The sequence below is a fragment of the Melanostigma gelatinosum genome, assembly GCF_949748355.1.
Source record: "Melanostigma gelatinosum genome assembly, chromosome: 18".
Taxonomy (NCBI): Eukaryota; Metazoa; Chordata; class Actinopteri; order Perciformes; family Zoarcidae; genus Melanostigma; species Melanostigma gelatinosum.
The window spans coordinates 11,784,608-11,803,949 of NC_136651.1; the positions used below are offsets into that span (position 1 = coordinate 11,784,608).

Here is a 19,342-nt window from a genome sequence, read left to right on the forward strand (position 1 = left end):
CCTATTGCTGTCTTTAATGCATTGAATAACTTGTTTTCTAAGTAAGGAAATAAGGAAATTATGAATTATATTATATTATGAATACATTTCCGATGAAGACAATAAGATGCCAGATTGCATTCATAATGGGTGGATCCCCCCCCTTACCGAGGGCCACGGAGGGCGAGGTGCTCTGGAGGTGCTCCAGGCCGCAGCTGCACCACATGGTGGCTGTGGTGGTGACGCGCGTGCACTCCGGTCCGACAGATGGAGGTGTGCCCACGACAGTTGCAATGCTCAACCCACAGCGGAAGCGAAGGTATTTTGGGATTGCGTGTTTAAGTCTTGCGACACTTGTGGACGCAGCCGGTAGCGCCAAAACCCTTGCGCAAGCCGCACAAGGTCAGCGGCTCGTGCGTGAACTGCTGCTGTCAGCTGGCGGCGACTTGCAGTCCGTTATAAAAGCACGTTGTAGAAGCAAGGACAGAGCGATCCTGTTCTTCTGTCCCGGTCATCAACACCTCAGACCTTAAGTTGCCTCAGAGATGGCCAGAGGAAGCCGCAGCCACCACTCAGCTCCAGCCAGGTACATTTACAGTCATTTTAAAAGGGACTTATTCTGAGGTGTTGAGATATATTACAGATGACCTCGTTGTAGATGACATAATGACGAAAATTCAGACAGTTTATTGCTGATGTATTTAGTTTTGGCCTTTTGACAGCAGTTAACTGAACACACTCAGAGTTGACTTCGATGCAGAGACAAGTTTTTCTTGGTTTGGGTGTTGAGTGTAACAGAAATGTAACTTGCAACTCCCCAACACAGAAGAATAGTGAAGTTAGTTTGGTAACTAATAGAGCAACACTGATAGAAGTAAATAAAATAATTATAACAAATACGTGTGAATGAGTTGACAATCGGAAGTTTTTGTTTGAAGGCCATCATACCTGCTTGATTACACTCCGCTGATGACAACTTTAAGCATAAGTCAATTCAATGTGGATTTAATGGCATGAAAGTTTCAAAAACAATGTTGCCAAAGCATCAAAATACAGAAAATGTAGACTATCATCATCTCTTGCCATGCACATTTTCCAACTATCAATCATCAGCATTGATCCTGATACTGATACAGCTGAATGGACAGAAACGGCGGTGGTATGCCACAGAATAAGGAATGTTCCCTAATGCAAAATAAATTGAGTGTTTGTTTGCAACGTTTGTAGCCCAGCTGTATCCCATGCCCCGGCCCCCGCTCATCCACCTCCCGCTGCGCTGGCCCCGGCTCCAGCTCAGTCCCAGGGGCCGGGCCTCATGGCCCAGATGGCTACCACAGCTGCTGGGGTGGCAGTAGGCTCGGCTGTGGGCCACGTCCTTGTCGGCGCCTTGACAGGATCAAGTGGTGGAAGCAGCAGCACAGAGCCAGCCAAGCCCACATACCAGGTAAGAGGTGGAGTATAATCATACAGGATTGGGATGGCTGGATAACTGAACCTATAGCTGGACTCCAGGTGTGTCAGGGCCTTGGAGGTTGAACTGTTTATTTTTGAGATACTTGGGACAAACGCATGATTTACCAAGTTACTGAATATCGGACCACAGAGCGAAGCACATGACCACTCAACCACTGAGCCCATTTCTGACTTTCTAGCAGCTCTGCCGTTCTGACACAATGTGTGATGTGTTTCTTTCCTTGCTTGTACAAATCCAGGAGCCCCCCCGGTCTGCTCCAGCCCAGCCAGGCCCATGTCACTTTGAGGTCAAACAGTTCCTCGACTGTGCCACCAACCAGTCAGACCTGAGTCTATGTGAGGGCTTCAATGAGGCGCTCAAACAGTGCAAGTTCTCCCGCGGTGAGTCCGTCGTGAATGATGGCGAGAGCCACATGATAAAGCAAGCCACGTGCACCTTTTCAAGAATTGTCTTAAGATGAGGCAGCTTTTTAAAATTTGTATGTAATTCCTCATCTAAGCTTCGTGTAACTACATTTGGTTATCCTGGCATATCACATGATCAGGAACGTTTACAGTTTTTACACTTCTACAGTTGAGATTTTTTCTTGAGCGAGTTCTCATAGGGTGCTACAGCAGCTCCTGTGATTTTGACGTGATTTTGACATGATTTTAGTGTGTATCATGTTGACCTCTTTCTGTTTTACTGTAGGTGTGACATCACTGGTGTGAATGATGGTCATCAGCGGTCGTGACGGGCATACTTCAAAAATGAAACATACTGTAGACATGACCACATAACACAAAAATGTGAACGTGTACCTCAGGCGGTGAGCATGTTGGTTTTTGTTGATGGATGACAGTGTAATGTGTGAAATGTTTTTGGCATGTACAGTGATTCAACTCTTAATAAATAGCTGCTATCTACTTGCACATTCTGACAGTGTGGGTTGTCTTTATTTTTGTTTTTTCATTTGCTTATTTTCCAATCGTTTTTTGTTCCAAGTCTCTGTCAGGTCAGCTGTAATGATACATATATAATAAATATTCTGCGTACCCTCAACCATCACAGCCTGCCATTATGAATCAAATATAATGTAACCAGGGTCATATATCCAAACCTTGCTTTGGAGCTTTTATTGGCGCAGGGTTGTCTCCCACATCATTTGTTAAAAGACGTTTTAATTCCATCAATCTAACCATTTGGCAAATTGGCAGTACCTCCGCGCCCCTCTAGATGGCGGTCTGAGGCGCACCGGTGGGCCATGGGCCAGTGAGGACCTTTATATATGGCGAGGACATGATTCATGATTTTTTTTAGGACTTTGCATGGACAAATAATGAGCAAAAATGCATTCACAGAAAAATATACAAGTGTTAACCTACACAGTGATGTTAGACCTCCTATGAAACGCTGTTAAAACTCAAATAAGATAAATCCAAATATACTTATTGTGGATTTGGGAAAGGGTAGTGCTGTGTAAACACACCAATAACAGATATAGATACATCACAAAAGTAAAATTAATTTTAGAGTTGATGTAAAACAACAACAGCAAAACCGAGTAATGAACGGCTTTAATGCTGAAATAAATGAGTTAATGTCACGTGGTCAAAGTTGTTTACCACGTGCTCTGCGTGTCACACACAGACGCCTCTTATTAAAAGACGCAGCTGGTTACCTTGGAGCAGCCAGGGACTGCTGTTTGTGTAGCTAGCAATGCTACGAACAGAACCTAAACTCGGTGCACCACATTCCCCAGCAGGCTCGGCTCTGCTGCCTTTTCAGACTGGTATTTTAAATCGTACATAACTCTGACCTCAGGCAGCAGCATTGAGCTTCCTCCAGCACAGCTAGCAGTAGCTAGCTGAAGCCCACAGTGGAGCTAGCCAGTTAGCTAGTTTGCGTAGTAGCGATGGAGTGGCTGGGTAACGGAGCTCCAGTCTACCGCGATGAAGACTCGAGCCGCGACCCAGCTTCAGCAGACAAGGGACTCAGTGGTGTTCATCCTCACCAGCAGGTAATCGGCTCATGCTAGCGGTCCGGTTGTTATGCTACTTGGCATAGCAGAGGTAACTTAACGGTATTAAAAGCATGCTAACTAGCTAACCCTGTTTGGGGATCAGTGAAGTGAGTTCGTGCCAACCTCTATTGCTTGGCAGTAAGCAACGTATGGGCCACTGTCTTATCAGCGAGCTAGCTAAATTGTCACACGTAGCCAATAACTCCCATGGTGCACAACACCAGTGTCCAGGCTTTATGTTGGAGTGAATTCTGACCTCGTGGGAACCCAGACTTGCGCAATCACGCTATGAATGCGTGGTTATAAAGAGAACGGATCACTTGCTGTGTCATCTCTGGTGAGCTGGTTCGAGGCCACAACAAGACATCAAGCAGCAGCTCACTTTCACTGTCTCCCCCATCCCCCCCCCTCAGGTCCTTGATATACTCAGACACTAACTGACAGCTGTGTGTGGTGTCTGTCGTTGACTAGAAAAGGCATTTGGCTGTTTTGGTAGCCATGAATAAAATGGATACAAGCCTTTTTATTTTTAGCCCTCTCGCCCCACCCTGTACTAAATAAATACAGCATGGTTGTGGTTAAAAGTCAAATGGCTTACATTGTTGTGTGTGTGTGATTCAGAATGAACACCCAGTTTGTAGCTGAGCAACTCTTTCTATGGAACAAAATGTATTCAGGAAGAAGGAGGATGGAGATTAAAACACCAAGTTAAGGCCTTTGCAGGATGTTGTTAAAGTGACCTCTCCTTGGGTGCTATTGCTTGTTGAATATAAAGTTCACCATCACAGAATTCTTGCACACGCTGAGCCTGTAAAAGTGTCTTTTTAAAAAATTACTTTTCTTGTAGCTGCACACACGTTATTCTATTGTTGAAGCTTAGACCCTCTGTCTCCTTTGCAGAGGAGCGCGTCCTCATGTCCTCAGACGGGTCAATGCTTACTTTCCATCAATCTAGAATTAAACACCGAATTGCTTTTACCATCTGGGACATGAGAAAATCTTAGCTTAGCTAATTTGTGAGGTGTACCAAACACTGGTAGGCAGACCACAGACCAATAGATACCTGCTCTAATTTGTACAAGACACATTGTGTATGTTACGAACCGTTGAGTTGACTTGTGTCCCTGACGGTATAATACCTTTCTCTCATAATCCTAATCGCTTCCATCCTTTTTCCTTTTACCTCACACCAGTCGCCGTCGTCGCACCTTTGCGATTGCGCCATGGCGTCGCTTTGCCTGAGCCAGCACCGCTGTGTGAAGGCTTCCATCGTCTCCAGCTGGAGACTGGCAGAGGCCCAGGATCAGCTGGGCTCTCTGGGCGTCCACAGCTCCGAGTCCCTGGAGCAGGAACGTGCTCGGACTCTGGCGTGCCCCACCGAGCTCACGCACACCGAGGAGGAGTGGCGCCGCAAGGAGAGCATGCTGGGATGTCAGGAACCCAGCCGCTACAGTCCTGTGCTCGGCGCTGTCAGAAGTTGGGACGTTTTTGATAAGGTAAGCAAGCGGTGAGCTGTTTATGCATCATAAAGCTGACAGGAAAAACGAAATCATTACTGGAATCCCTACATAAGTCACGATTGAAAGATTTCAAAAGAGCAAATATATTACGGTGTAGTCTTAATATTTTCTTGTTATTACTTGACTTTGTGTACCTACTGTTTACTAACAATTCAATAACTTTATCAACAGTTAATCAATGTCTTCTCTCTCTTCCAGAGTATCATCAATGTCCCAAATCAACCTGTAGAAATGGATCAGGACAAATGCAAGACGTTTCTCCAAAAGTATGACCAAGAGCTCAGGCATTTTGGTATGTTTCTTATCAGAGTGGTCCAGCCCTCAGACTAATGGTAAAGAAAGGTTAGGTCTAGTATGTTTGTCATTTAGCAGGTCGTGAGTCGTGCAGAAGAGTCCGTGTCACAGGTCCGTATGTCTTCAGAAAACATGAACCGATGTGCTTTTGATCCGTTTGTCAGGTATGTTGCGGAGATGGGACGACAGTCAGCGGTTCCTCGCAGACATGCCTCAGCTCATATGTGATGAAACCGCCAACTACTTAATCCTGTGGTGCATGAGACTACAGCAAGAAGGGGTACGTTACCGAAATGATCAGGCTGTATTCACACAATATGAAGTTAACATTGTGCTGTGAGTGCTAACCTCTCTGTAGAAATCTTGACAGTTTGAGTCGTTTGCTTCTGAAACTTTGCCACAAATAACACACTGATAAAGGAGCTGAAAAGTCACCATATACAACGGCACATACTGCATAGATGCTGGGTGTTAGAATTCATTAATTACATAGAACAAGTGGTTTAAAACATGACTTTAAAATTGTGTATTGTCCTGTAGAAACAAGCGCTGATGGAGCAGGTGGCGCACCAAGCTGTAGTCATGCAGTTCATCCTGGAGATGGCCTCGAACTCTCAGCAGGATCCTCGAGGCTGCTTCAGACAGTTCTTCCACAAAGCCAAAGTAGGACAAAAGCATCTAATTAACACTGTGACTGTACTGCACCTCCCCGTGTATCTATCTGTGGCGCTCATTCTGATGTATGCAGAGGCAGTTTTCCTTCAAATCGTTCCCTTGGTTGCTTTGTAGGAAGGACAAGACGTCTACTTAGAAGTCTTCCACACCGAGCTTGAGGCCTTCAAACACCGAGTGAAAGAATACACAGACAAGTCTGGAGACGATGCAACCAACAATGTCGAACAACAGAAAACTGGCACAAACTGCAAGCTGGACCCCAAAGAAGCCTTGGACTCTTTACCTCCAGTAAGTGCTCCTTATCTCCTTTTTTCACAGGCGGGTGCAGTTACTCCACACAGCTGTCGGGTGGCACCATTGAGCTGTGGTATGTTAGTACACGTACGGGTCATCTGTAGTCGGGTGCTGCATTTTAAAGTGTCAGCACTCGTGTTTTATTTGTCACAAAGCATGCAAATCATTTGTTTCACAGAAAGTAAATACACAGCAGCTGCCAAAAGTTGATTATACCTGCGTACCAGGACCTTGAGTCCATGCTGCTGGTGTTATCAGTGACACCAAACAGCCTTTTTGTTGTCTTCCCTCATTTATTACATGGTCAAAAAGATGAATTTACTGTTCCTTATGCATGGATATTTGCCTGTACTCTTCCAAATCCAAACAACAGATAATGTCCCCGCCTCTCCCATCAGTCGTTGTCTCCTCCCATTAATCATGGTGTCAGACGCTCGGGTATCACAGAAAATCCCCACTCATCATTATTCTGCATCATTCAGTGGAGCTTTTACCTGCTCCACCATTTTCAAGGGCAAGAGGAGTTATATGTGACACAATGTGGGCAAATGTTCACTCTCTGGACCTTTTTTTTTTTTAAACTGTCTGTATGGACAGACATGAAAGACTCCACATGCTCTTCTGCTAAACTTGATCTTTGCAGTTTGAAAGCCTTTTGTCGTCGAGAGAGAATGAGGCCTCCTCCCCTCTGTTGGCCCTAAATCTTGACTAGCTGCCAAATATCTACTCAGAGAAATGGGGGGGAAAAAAACATCCTGTCCTTCTCCCACAAAGGAAAGATGGCTGCCCAGGGATGTGATCCGGCCCGTTGAAAGCGAAGCTTGGCTCTCTCGGTCCTGCTTTTATATATTTTTGTTGTTTTTCTTCTCGTAGCTTTCGTCTGAGTTTAAACTCAGTCTCTGAGGAGTGACGTAGAGGAGAATACACGCATGAAAAGCTTTTCTTTACAAAGAAAAGTAGATGTTTGAGTCCTCCCAGGTTTGTTTTAGTCATAGTAAAGAATCCCTGCAATGGAAAACACGTGAATTCCGGATCAGATTCTAGTTCCAGCTCAGATTAGGGCATTAAATGTTGAAGAGGCAGAGTGCAGTTACATAACCATCATAATCCTCTAACTAGGCAACAGTAGGTTAATCCCCCAGAGTCTCTCTGCAGCTTAATTGCAAACTTACATTTGATTTATACTTGTGCACGACATTCCTCTCCTATGAATGTTTGTTTTGATCGTCTTTGGACCCTCCTGTCTTCCTCTCCCCCCCCCCCCCCCCCCACTAGGTGGCAGAGTATCCTATGAAGCTTTGTTTAGAGGCCGGACTGTGGACAAGCACAGGGAGGTGGACAAAGGATGACGCGACAGAAACGGACGATATACTCATGATGGAGACCACCTAGTGACCGTACGATCGGCCCGTCCGGCTTTTCCCTCCATCTCCATCGCCTTCCCATTTAGGAACCACTTGAGTTTTAAGCCCTCTTTACGCAGCAGACCAGGCTGAGCGGCCTGAAATGAGACACGGTCAGGCTTTTTAAACTGCAGGCAATAATGTTTGCTGACGACGAAACATTCCTCCGTGTTGTCGGTCACTGCAGTGTCTCTGGACAGCTGAGCGGACGTGCTGTGCCACAACCCTGCTTTTACAGATGGAGTCCTTCAAGCTGGTTCATTTTCTATTTCTCCTGAAACAGAGACTTGGATGCAACACAAAGAATACTACACCAATAAAGTCTTTGGGCAGTTAGGTACCAAATCTAATAGCTGACGCAGGTCAGTGGACGTCTTTAGCTGCTTAAAATGAATCGTGAGAAGCACAACTGACCGATCAGTGGCTTTGTGTGCTGTTTGGGTTCAGAACGTTTCATAGACTAGAGGGTCTGCTAAACTGTTCCTGACATTTATCAAGGCAACATGTCTTTAAAGTAACCGACCATGTGCCGGTATACAGTAACTACTGCATAATAGGACGACGGTGTTCATTCAGCAGGTGTGATCTGTTGATTAATATGATTTCAATCACGAGGGGGGAAAAGAAAGCGATGATGTCATGTCTGGAATGAAAGAAACATCTCTTCACCGGAGAGCTTCAGACTCGTCCGTTGCGATACCTTTTTATATTTGGTAAAGACATACACGGCCTCACATATTTTGTATTATTTTTTGCATTGGTTTCGTAAATAAGCTAGCTGTATGCTAATAAGCAAAGACCAGTTTGTCTGCGTTAAATGGCGTAATGTCTGAATTTGTACAAATACAGTTCCAGTTGCGGTGAATTAGATTTGTGTTTTCTTCAGCATTTCACTTGTCGGGCTCAAAATGAATTGCAATCTTGGGGGGAAAAAAGGTTAATTTAGGAGTTTTGGGTCAGATTCTCCCCTTACAGCTCTCTGACTCACAACTGATACGCATGCATTGAGTGGCACACAACCCACAGGTCTCTCAGGCGCGCCATGAGGAGAGGTTACATCATGCAAAATGTGTGGGTGGCTAGTCGGTCAATTCAGCAGACAGCAGGGACGCTTCTAAAATGTAGCTTTTGGTGCAAATGTGGCTTGAAGAGTTGATTGTTTCTCTTTGAACACTTTGCAGAATTCAGTTCAGAGCATGTTATAAACTCCAGGAGCTCCTGACAGACTGCACAACAGTGGTTTTAGTGGTTGAGGTATTCTGAACGAAAGTATTCCGAGTTAAAGTGCCGAGTCATCAAACGACCTCCTTTTACATCTGGCATTAACATCTTTGTCATTCAGAATTTATCCAGACAAAACACAAATTCACCCAATACACACAAAGCTCATGAAATGACATGAAATCTATTTCTTGCCAACAGAAGGTGACACTAATGGTTCACTTGGCTGCGTCTGCTCACATTGTTCTCTGTGACAGAAATAATTCAGCCTTTCACAACAAGTCGGTTGCTTATTGGCATACAGCAGAGACAAATAATGAGCTGAAGACATGAGGGCATGCGAGACAATATAACAGCTCAGCTTTTAATACGTGATAAAGCAAAGAGGCGTTTCAGAGGGACAAAGTCAACCTCGAGACAATGTTGGTGTTGAGCGTGGTTGTGAATTATCCATATCGATAATGTTATGTGGGTGCAAGAGGCATGGCAATGAAAGTTGTAAAGAGGGCACTACGTTTGCTTTGTTTTTGTTTGTTATTCATCAGCTGATTTATCCTCCTGTGAGTTATTTTTCAGGCATTCACACGATCAAAGCCTCACGTTTCAGCTTGTGGCACACAGGTGATGGAAATGAAAGCGTTTACTTGGCCTGCATGGGCTCTGTGTGGCTTATTTCCCTCTGGTTCAGTAAAACTAGCGTTCATTTGCTTTACCAGCTTTCCATCTACAGTAACCCAGCACCTGAAACCGAATCACAGCCGCCAGTTCGTGCTCTGTGCAGACAGAAGTCAGTGTTGTGTTGAGGAAAGTTCAGGATCATGGGATCTACACCTGAAAGGCGCCGCTATGGAGGGAAGGGGAATAAAAGGGCCGAGCCCTCCACGAAGAAATCCTTGATGTATGTTTGTATGCAGAAAGGAACTCTCTGCATCTGAATGTGTCCTGCACTTTATATTTCTCTGCCGAGGTCGAGATGGGAGTATTTAAAGCACCTGACTTTGTAATTCTTCCTCCTGTACCGTGCTTAGATTGAACCACGTTTTTGTTGTTGTGTTCCCTGTCGTCCAGAATTTAAAGCGGGCTTTAGATGAGCTTGTGTTTTCAATTGTAGACATTTAGTTTTACTTTTTGTATGCTATTGTTTGCTGACTTTTTTTTTAATCAAAGTGTTGAAGGGAGCTTTTGCCAGAATTATCAGGCTTCCAATTAACTGTCCCCTTGTTAATAGTCTTCTTTATTTTAACAAAGACAGCCAAAATGAGTGTGAAAATCTGCTTGAGCAGTATGATTTTTTTTTTTACTGCGGACGGGGGAGTTGAATATACCATATGATGCATTAAAGTACAATGCATGTGTGGATGACTTAAAGCTGCTGTGTGATGCAGTGAGCCTGTCGTTTCACTACTCATTATGTCACAGCTTTACGTCTGCACAGTGCTGGTGTCGGGCAGTACCATAAATACTGTACACATGTTGGTATTGTAAGCAGTGACGCTAAAGCAATGTGCAGTTTTGGTTTGAAATGTACTTTTTTTATTTATTTTTTGTCCAAAGTGACTAATCCACTATGCAAACTAATTGTATGGCTTAAGGCTGTTGTACTACGGTGTCTGAGCGTCCTAAATTATTTAAAGATTATCACAAAGGTTGTGAGTGAAGATCGAGAGACTTAAAGTAGGAATTTCAGTCGCTAAGCTTTGAGTTTTAGGAAAATGACACACTTCTCATCCACAGTAGACATACTGTAAGATTTGTCTTCTCTTGATAATGACTCAAATATAAAACAAGTGCTAAATGTTTGTGTCTTGATGCTGCTACAGTTCTTTGTAGACCTGCAGTAATTACTGTAGACAACAGCCTGAAATGTTGTCATCTATAAGTCCTTCAAGGTGAACTCCTCCCATTTTAACACATCTGTTTACAGGCCCCGGGGCAGTGTCCGATTCCTCAGGTACATTTTCACTGCGGATACTTTGGCAGCGGTCTGTAACCACTTATGTGGCACAATCAAATAATCCTTTGATTTGACAAAGCACTGTACAATGCATTATGGTGGATTCAAATATGAACATATCTTTTTTTTTTTTTTTTCAAGCTACAACTGGTGGACATGCAGTTGGTTTTAAGTGACGCCAAGTCAGCATACCTTGAGAGGATCAACAGCAACTTTCCACTCCATGACACACTCACAGGGAAAGAATAAAAAAAGAAAATAAACAGCATGATGGTATTCAGCTCGTTTTGTCAAAAATATTTACAACCAAATAGTTTGTTCTTGTTTGTAGGGCAAACCAAAACCATTTATTCAATGAGTTGAAAACAATGGTGATATAATGAAACATATTAAATAATCAATAATCAATACTACCAACACAGAGGATTCAATTCAATACTAGTATACGTGGAAAATCCAAATGACAGATCCAATTAATTTGTCTTGCAAGGTCTGATCAAATATTACTGTATACAGACTGTTGACTCAGATTGATCAGTTTTATAAATTATTGAGCATGCTGAAAACAACAAGCTAACTCAGGATATGTGAGACAAGTGGAGTGCTCAAAATGAATCAATCCAGCCTCAGGGTGATAAACTGTGTATCTTTGCACTTTTCTATGTATGACTTACTTTGGCCTGTGTCAATAATAGAAAGTAAATTACATCGATAACAGAATAGATCCAATGATTTCAAATAGTACATCCAAATTATTTGTGAAATTCTAAAACATTGAATGCCACTTGGTACAAAAGGTGTTTATTTCAACAGTCTGTGCTACAGATGTCAACAAATACACTATATGAATAATACTGCAGTTTTAGCAGCCGTTGAAGCCGTCTACACAAAGAAAGTATTACAAAAACAATCAGTGGACAGTACAAGAAATCGTGTACACTATGAACACGGACGAATTAGTTAAATACTTGTGGTTTACAAAACACAAGGCAATTTGGTTATGTTAACAAATGCAGTGATCACTGACAAACGGGTAAATAAATCCAGCAGGCAACAGACAGGATCTCACGTTATTCAGATATCTCTGCCATTATAAAATAGATAAATCAAGCAACTATTGTAAATAAGACTTTCCAAATGTTGAGCCATGCATTGATGGCAGATTTGTGAGTTTAGTCGATCAAACACGTACCAATAACTGTAGAAAAAGCCCACGCTAGTTCAATGTGTCGGTGCATTCGCTCGTGTGGAGACTCATGCACGGAGTTGAGGTTGTGGACATTGCTGACAGCCTCTATGTTGGGCAAAATGCAGGTGCTGACCATCAGAGCGAACAGGTGGACGGCCACGAGCACAGTGGTGCAGGCACTGAAGGCAATCAGGAGAGCCGGTGGGTAAGGATAGCTGTTGTCCAGCTGCACTTCCACCATGGCCACCTGGAGAGAACAGGAAGTAACTTATAATAAATACTCATGACACAGTTGTGCTTTTAAATGTTGTATTCAAGTGTTTAAGATAGACAATTCAGTGTAATGTACAATTCGGGAAACATTCTACAGTACATTTAAAAAGGCAAGTAAGCATTTCTGCGGCTTCAAATGACGGTGACACATTCTTAAGACTCGAGTGCAAAGACACAGAACTGCAGATCAACTTTGTTTGCTGTGATATCGTCGAACAATAAGAAAGCCCTCTGCAAACTGTGCTTTAAATGTTTTTAGTGAATACATTTTTAAAAAACAAGTTTTCAGTTGTCAAGTCACATTAAATGGAAAATATCAGTCTACGTTTATAGACTGTCAGAGCAAGGAGCGCCTGGTTGAAATGGAAACAGTGTATTTCAGAGGCAACGCAATTAAGACTTAAGGTGGTTGAAAGAAACTGTTGCACAACGATGGTTTGATTAAAACATATTCAATATAATGAGTGTGGTTTAGACATTATTCAATCTGTGGTCCATATTCATGAAAGGTATCTACAAACTACATTGACTGAGCTACCTGTTACCTTTCAAAGGCAGCAGAAAGCCCTCGAGTGCAAAAAGGAAACCTACATCAGTTGTATAACACGACTCGATTCCCTTTAGTAATTACACACTGCACAAGAAACGGTCCCACGTTATGCACACATTTGTGATGCTGGGGCAAAAAGCCCATTTAATATCGCTTACAGAGGATTCCTCAGGGCAAAAGCAGGAACGTCTCTTATTCAGCTGAAAATGTCGAATTGCTTGGGCCCGTTCTATCATTGCCATCAACTGGGAAAATAAATCATTGTTGCGATTACTAAACCTAAAAATCAAACATTTCTTGTGAAATACACCTTGATATTCGACTGTTAAACACCTTGATAGTTGATTCAGTGAAGTCTCCTGGCTTTAAGGCACATTGATTAATAAAGAGACCATATTTTAAATGAACAATTCACATTTAAATGATCGCTTGCACACCTTCTGAGAGTTTCCCAATCTTACTTTCACTTCCTGACATGAGCTTGGCCCTCCTTCTGAACATTCTGAATATATTATTACACCGATGGCTCTCCCTCTTGTTTCACAGAAAGTGGCAGCCGATTGGACGGAGTGGTGTCTGCCAGCAAACGTGAACCCTTCTCGCCCCCAGTCTGTTCAGGCTTTCTATGCAGCCTTCTGTTTGACGGGGGAGAGTTTTCTGTGGAGGAAAGCCTCGACCTGCGGCCAGATCTTGTTGGTTTCTGTCCCGGAGAAGATCTCTAGTACGCCTTTACTCCTGGAAGGGCAAAGAAAATGAGATTTTACTCTGTGAACTCCTATTCCAATATCACACAGCAACTAGAAAAGTGATCTATTAATGGTTTATAATGTGCAGAGAACTGTGAACACGACCCTTCAGATATTTTGTTCAGCAAATAAACGGCAATCAAAGTAGTTTTTCCCTCCCGTCGAGTGAACATTCATTTCTATTCCCAGTCTGTGGGCTACTTGCCCGTATACTTCTTCGAATGATGAACGGCCTCACAGACGTTGTGGTAAAAATAAGTGGGACACAAGCTAAGCACATCCCTGTGGTTTGAGGGAACACGGAGTAATATGTTTTCCTGCCTAATTAGTCCAAAAATTGAAATGATAGTGCTGCTTGGGTTATTGATTCTGGTAAACCTTAATGATAGAAAAATATATTAAAATCAATGTTTGTATATTAATTTAATTGGACGAAAACGGGTGTTTGCGCTGATTGGCTTGTCCTCTTGGAACCTGCTTCTTCAGCAATTATTCCTTCATGCAAGTAACTGAGGACTGTGTAGGGAGGACAAGGTTTAGTGGCATTTGCTTGACTTTTACTTCAGGCATTAAGAGGAGTACACTTCAGTGAGATATTACGCTGTAATACAGTCAAAAATCTGCTCATTTCTCCTCTTTAAGTTCCGTGTCTAGGGCTGCAAAATAGGTTACCGTCACAAGCAATGTCTGAATGTAATCAACACAGACAAAAGTAGGCGGCGGTATATTTTGATTTGTCTGTACCTGTAGTACTCTAGGACAGGCTCGGTCTGGGTTTGATAGGCCTTCAGTCTCCGCGTGACCGTCTCTGGTGTGTCATCGTCCCTCTGGGCCAGAGGCTCCCCCGTCACATCATCGAAACCCTGAAGAAAACACAAGAGGAAATATATAACATACATGTTTAATTGACAGAAAGAATGTGAGAAACCTGCTGAGCCAGAGTTGCTTAAGAAATGCTCGAGGCACCGTAACTCGTACTCTGTACTCGTCCACCAGCGTTTGATTCCTCCAGCCCAAACACAGACACAGCCCAGGGACGAGAATGTAAACACCGCTCAAGGCACATACATGTTGTCTTTGCTTTCAAACCAGTCGACCAAAAGGAGACACAAGGCTGATAATAGCAGAGCTGAATCATGTAAAAAGACATGTATCGGGTTGCTGTGTTAACGACGTTTCAACCCTGTGTGAGATGTCTTCTCTATGTTTCCATGGAATACATGGTGACAAACATAGGCCAGAATAGCAGATGGTCATGAGATAATGATCTCAAACAGAAACGGTAGCAGGACACGTGACCACACCATATCTTCCATGGCCACATGCTGACCAAAGCCACGGGCCTGTTCCACAGCTGTTGGGGTCTGACCATATGGCTTCAACATGTGCTGTGGACAAAGAGAATCAGGCCTTCACTTTTTCAAGCAAAGGTTTCATCCTGATTTGTAGTTTGATGAGCGCAAACCTCCTCGGAAGGAATTTCACACTAGGGTGAATTTCCCCCCCCCAAAAAAACTATGGTTCCTGAAGTCACCCGAGTCACTCGACTCATATGCTGATACTGACACTGATATACACCCTCACCCATTTTATTCTTTTCTTTAGGTATTAGGCATATACAATTGTATGATAGTGTTTGTTGGTTGCAATATTAATTGATCTGATCATTTATTATTTTGATTTAATAAACTCTGTTATACTTTAAGGAGCAGTCGTCTGTGATTACTTGTGCATATGTATTTGATAAGACTGTATGTAGTAGCCTGTGCTCGAACTTAAAACCGTCACTGTCACTGAATGTATAGTCATACGCAGACTATTGACATTATGAGTGACTACTAATTATGAGACTTAGTTTTATCGTTTGGTTATTGGTCCCTGTTCGCAGGGTGGTGCCCCGTTGTTATTAATAATCATTAATAATTGTTACTTACATTAATAATTCTATTGATGTCAAGAATTCAGTTTCATAAATGCTGATAACCCAAACACGCTCCTTTACGTTCCCAACACAGCAGACATCTTCCCTTGTCATAGCAGGGAAAGCACAGGCGTCGCACACTACATTAACGACGGCTCTGCTCAATTCAAGTGTCCCAGTGAGTCATGACAGTGAGCCAGCGTGCACAGAACCAGGACCCTGAACCCGAAGCAGATCAATGGAATCAACCCATCATTATCTAAATCACTCTTAGCTCACAGCAAAGTGGATTTCTGTCTTCTATATCATTTATATAAGGGTATAAGACTAGAAGGAAAGTGTGCAAATATCCCAACAATATCTGCATCCCGTCATAGTATCAGTCTACCCTCGTGTATATTTCAGCAGATCTTATATGATATGACGTTATGAAACATGCAGAGACAGTGTCCTCTGTTCTTCTGTTTACTCAGAGAGCACGCTCAGGCCCCGAGGAGCACTTCAAGGTGTATTCATGCGTCAAACTATTTAAGTTTTTCTGAGAGCTTAAGTCACATCTCTGGAACAAGACGTACCTGATGAAATTACCTCTAAGTGTGTTTTAAGGACAGGTGAAAGCTGCTTAAAGACCCAGAAGAAATACTGGTATTCTTTAAACCCTTGACCTTCATTCCACTTCTTTTTACGTCTGCTTCGGTCGCCTTGTTCTCTCTCAAACAGGACTGCGAGGAGTAGACTGAAGCCAATGATTAACTGTGAATGCGTAACTCCTCCAGACTGTGCAGGAAATCTAGCAGGAACGTGCTGCAAGATCACTGCCACAGCGAGAACACGTGACCACAAGCACGTCGGCTGTGAATCATCCAGCCGTTACACAGAAACAGGTACTTTATCAACCACGTTATGTAAAAATGAATGCTGGGAAGCTGTGAAAACAATATGTAAAAGGACAAAGTCTGTAAAAAATTAAAAAAAGAACTTGGTAATGTCAGATACCGTAGTTTGCATAAAGTAATTGGCTACATCCGAGAGCTCTGTTTGTAGTCATGGAAACTGGATGAAACATGTACAAAAATGATGGTGATCAGAATAACTTCAATAACATTGTTTTGCCTGAGAGACATCTTCACAGAACAGTCAGAACGCTGAGATCCAACAGCATTGCTACTGACTGTGCAGCTTCTGTACTGACATTAGGATAGTTAAAGAAGTAAAAGGTGAGAAGATGTATTTACAGGGACTTTAGGGGGGTTGAAATCTACGTTGTAGACTCTGCCGCTGAGAAGGTGAGTCCAGCGGGAGGAGAGCCTCTGTTTGATGGTCTGGAAAGGTACGTTGAGGTTGATGACTGTGTCCACACTGTAGGCGTCGTCCAGAGCTTCCGACTGGGATACTGTGCGAGGGAAACCTGGCAGAGATGGACACGGCGAAGCAAGGCAAAGGTTAGAAGGATGTGATGGATAACTACACCGAAAATTGGACTTTAAAAGATCAATGAAAGATCTATGACGAACAATACAATAACACAGTTGTATTATCAATCGTTTCCCAGCAGATATGAGCGAGCCTACCGTCAATCAGCCAGCTGCTCTGGTCCATCGCTCTCAGGTCACTCAGGATGAGACGAGACATGACGTCATCGGGTACCAGCTGACCCTGATCAATACAGGACTTCATCAACAGACCGAGCTCTGACACACACACACACACACAGGAAACCAGAGATAGAGAGAGGAGATGCTGTCCATTACATAACTCTTTGTCTTTTTTCTCACAGCAATGCTATACTTACACCACAGTATTGAATAATAACTCTACCTCTTGCCGAAAGCATTTACTGAAATTAAATTCCTCCAGAAAATAAAAAGGTTGGTATGAACTTAGCTGCTTCAACCCTGGCAGTGTTTGCAGTGGGCCCCTCAGTTTAACGCCACAGAACTGTAGTTTACATCGGGAAAAAAATGACAAACATATAATATGTCATGCTGGATGACAGAAATATGTATAAAATGGTGCACAAAACAGTTTGGGCATCTTGGGTTTGAATATCTAACTATAATCGTAATGCAATCAAGCTGCACAAGCAAACATTTTTTCTGCTACTTAATGGAAATGTTAACAGGATAATAGAGATTAAGGGATAAGTCCAGCTGAAGAAATGACCAGAATGTGCTGATACACTGCTGTGATGTAACCATAATAAAGAGCAAAGGGGAAAACACACCACAAATGCAGCAAATAACTAGAATTTAACAAACAGTGACAGTAATGACTTATTCTGAGTTGTGTATGTGACAAACACAGACGACTGAATGTGTTGCTGTTTCCTTTGTGTGTCCAGCAACTGTGATAAATGAAGATGGCCCACCGGTATGCTCTGGGCCTGTATACTCGGTGTTTAGAAAGCAAAGGCATTGTTGCACGGCTACCAGGTCATCAAGGCAAATGCTGGCAAAGTAAGGAGGACTGTGCTACTGATAACATTGTGACAGTGGTCCTTTGCAGTGCACACACCCGAACAGACATTTCTAATGTTGTGAGGAAGGTTAGTCAGGCGCCCTCGGGAAGTGGAAGATCACTGGTTCAGTTCCAAGGACTGTTTTGAAAGATTTGAGCGGGGGAAGTCAATAAGGAGAACTGCTTTGACTGCCAACTGCACCAGTGGAGCTGCTCGGCTGATACGATACCAACGGAGGAGCTTGCAAATGCCTGCATGTGCAGGACAGAATAACAGGACGTGATGAGGGAAGAAAAGCAGGGACTCCAAACCCCACTTTAACCTGGGCTTGCTGCTTCGATCCTCAGCTGTAAAACCAAACCTCTTCATCTGTAAATCCCTCCTCTCAAGGTGCAAAGGTGCAACCTTCCTTATCTCTACGCCTCTCTGTATCTTCATCCAAGGTGATATTGAGGAGCAGTGTCGACCAGGTGAAGTGTTTCCAGTATACACATGAAACAACACCCTGCAAGTCAGTTCGACCTCGGATAACGAGGATACAGATACTCCGATTCAAAGTCACAGCAAGACAAAAAATCTAACTGGAAAATGATCAGTGCTCTTCTCACAGCAGACTGGGGAATAAACGTCAGTTCGTTTATCTTGCACACTAAGTTACATGTATGTCTTGTTTGTGTTATAATCTGCATGTGTTTTGTTTTGAGCATGCTCATAAATTGTGTAAATTGTACAGTGTATCCAGAAGACAATGACGTTGATTAACATTTCTGAAATGCATTTTTGTTAATCTGAAGTTGCAGCATTGTGTTTAAAATCACATCGGCACTGGTATATGTTTGAGATAGGACACTATCTTACCGGTTTGGGCTTCAATGTTGGATCTCAAAATGTCCCCACTAGAAATGTGTTTCAGTCCAAAAGTTTTGGCTATGCGAGCAGACACGGTTCCCTTCCCCGACCCCGGAGGTCCCATGATGACAGCGCGAAAAATCCGTTGAAGAACCATCTCTGGACGAGTATTTGTTCAAACTGAGAATGGAGAACAGCCTTATCCTTCCCATGAAACCTCTCTGGATGGTCTGCAGAGACTGGAACGGAGACGACTTTTCCCGAGTGCGCAACCGAAAGTGGGCGCGACTTTCTATTCAGCCTCTAAACAAAAGAGAGGACATTTTAAAGAGATTAAATGCCTGTTTGGAGACGTTACTGATCAGAATAACACTTCAATAGTTCAGAAAACAATCAGTTTTGCATACAGTCTGTATTTAAAAAAAAGATGTTCGAGATAGTCCTTGCAAATTATGGTGGTAACCCATTTGTTTACATTTTTATCACGTCTTGTGCCTTTAAGACGTAAAGCTATCGTCACGCGGCTCCCACCGTGTTTTG

General features: G+C 43.1%; 3 protein-coding genes across 4 annotated transcripts; 2 read left to right on the forward strand and 1 right to left on the reverse strand.

The window, feature by feature from the left end:
* The first annotated feature begins 364 nt into the window (after positions 1 to 364).
* chchd10 (coiled-coil-helix-coiled-coil-helix domain containing 10) lies at positions 365 to 2,369 on the forward strand. Its single transcript, XM_079289753.1, has 4 exons — positions 365 to 565; positions 1,207 to 1,423; positions 1,692 to 1,833; positions 2,144 to 2,369. Exons 1-4 carry the CDS (start codon positions 525 to 527, stop codon positions 2,161 to 2,163), a joined length of 420 nt encoding a protein of 139 aa, XP_079145879.1. The 5' UTR covers positions 365 to 524; the 3' UTR covers positions 2,164 to 2,369.
* Positions 2,370 to 3,112: 743 nt separating this feature from the next.
* Positions 3,113 to 11,084, forward strand: cdc37l1 (cell division cycle 37-like 1). Of its 2 annotated transcripts, XM_079288851.1 has the most exons (8): positions 3,113 to 3,452; positions 4,649 to 4,951; positions 5,174 to 5,267; positions 5,434 to 5,549; positions 5,810 to 5,932; positions 6,059 to 6,232; positions 10,787 to 10,813; positions 10,958 to 11,084. In XM_079288851.1, the coding sequence occupies exons 1-8, from the start codon at positions 3,348 to 3,350 to the stop codon at positions 11,063 to 11,065; spliced, it is 1,050 nt and encodes a 349-aa protein (XP_079144977.1). In that variant the 5' UTR covers positions 3,113 to 3,347; the 3' UTR covers positions 11,066 to 11,084. The 2 variants fall into 2 exon arrangements, with proteins under 2 accessions (XP_079144977.1, XP_079144978.1); XM_079288852.1 differs by having other exon boundaries at positions 7,514 to 11,084.
* Positions 11,085 to 12,347: 1,263 nt separating this feature from the next.
* Positions 12,348 to 19,021, reverse strand: ak3 (adenylate kinase 3). Its single transcript, XM_079290030.1, has 5 exons — positions 18,812 to 19,021; positions 17,067 to 17,186; positions 16,731 to 16,903; positions 14,319 to 14,437; positions 12,348 to 13,563 (listed from the first exon to the last, which is right to left on the reverse strand). Exons 1-5 carry the CDS (start codon positions 18,957 to 18,959, stop codon positions 13,452 to 13,454), a joined length of 672 nt encoding a protein of 223 aa, XP_079146156.1. The 5' UTR covers positions 18,960 to 19,021; the 3' UTR covers positions 12,348 to 13,451.
* Positions 19,022 to 19,342: the final 321 nt, after the last annotated feature.

What these genes read in the sequence shown, in the direction of transcription:
- chchd10 (XM_079289753.1), top strand. Translation starts at nt 525, where the DNA reads ATGGCCAGAGGAAGCCGCAGCCACCACTCAGCTCCAGCCAG. An exon ending in CAGCCAAGCCCACATACCAG is followed by an intron (nt 1,424 to 1,691) that starts GTAAGAGGTGGA and finishes GTACAAATCCAG; the next exon opens with GAGCCCCCCCGGTCTGCTCC. An exon ending in ACAGTGCAAGTTCTCCCGCG is followed by an intron (nt 1,834 to 2,143) that starts GTGAGTCCGTCG and finishes GTTTTACTGTAG; the next exon opens with GTGTGACATCACTGGTGTGA.
- cdc37l1 (XM_079288851.1), top strand. Translation starts at nt 3,348, where the DNA reads ATGGAGTGGCTGGGTAACGGAGCTCCAGTCTACCGCGATGAAGACTCG. An exon ending in TGAGACTACAGCAAGAAGGG is followed by an intron (nt 5,550 to 5,809) that starts GTACGTTACCGA and finishes ATTGTCCTGTAG; the next exon opens with AAACAAGCGCTGATGGAGCA. An exon ending in CCTTGGACTCTTTACCTCCA is followed by an intron (nt 6,233 to 10,786) that starts GTAAGTGCTCCT and finishes ATCTGTTTACAG; the next exon opens with GCCCCGGGGCAGTGTCCGAT.
- ak3 (XM_079290030.1), bottom strand. Translation starts at nt 18,959, where the DNA reads ATGGTTCTTCAACGGATTTTTCGCGCTGTCATCATGGGACCTCCGGGG. An exon ending in CAACATTGAAGCCCAAACCG is followed by an intron (nt 17,187 to 18,811) that starts GTAAGATAGTGT and finishes TGTGTGTGTCAG; the next exon opens with AGCTCGGTCTGTTGATGAAG. An exon ending in GAGCAGCTGGCTGATTGACG is followed by an intron (nt 16,904 to 17,066) that starts GTAGGCTCGCTC and finishes CATCTCTGCCAG; the next exon opens with GTTTCCCTCGCACAGTATCC.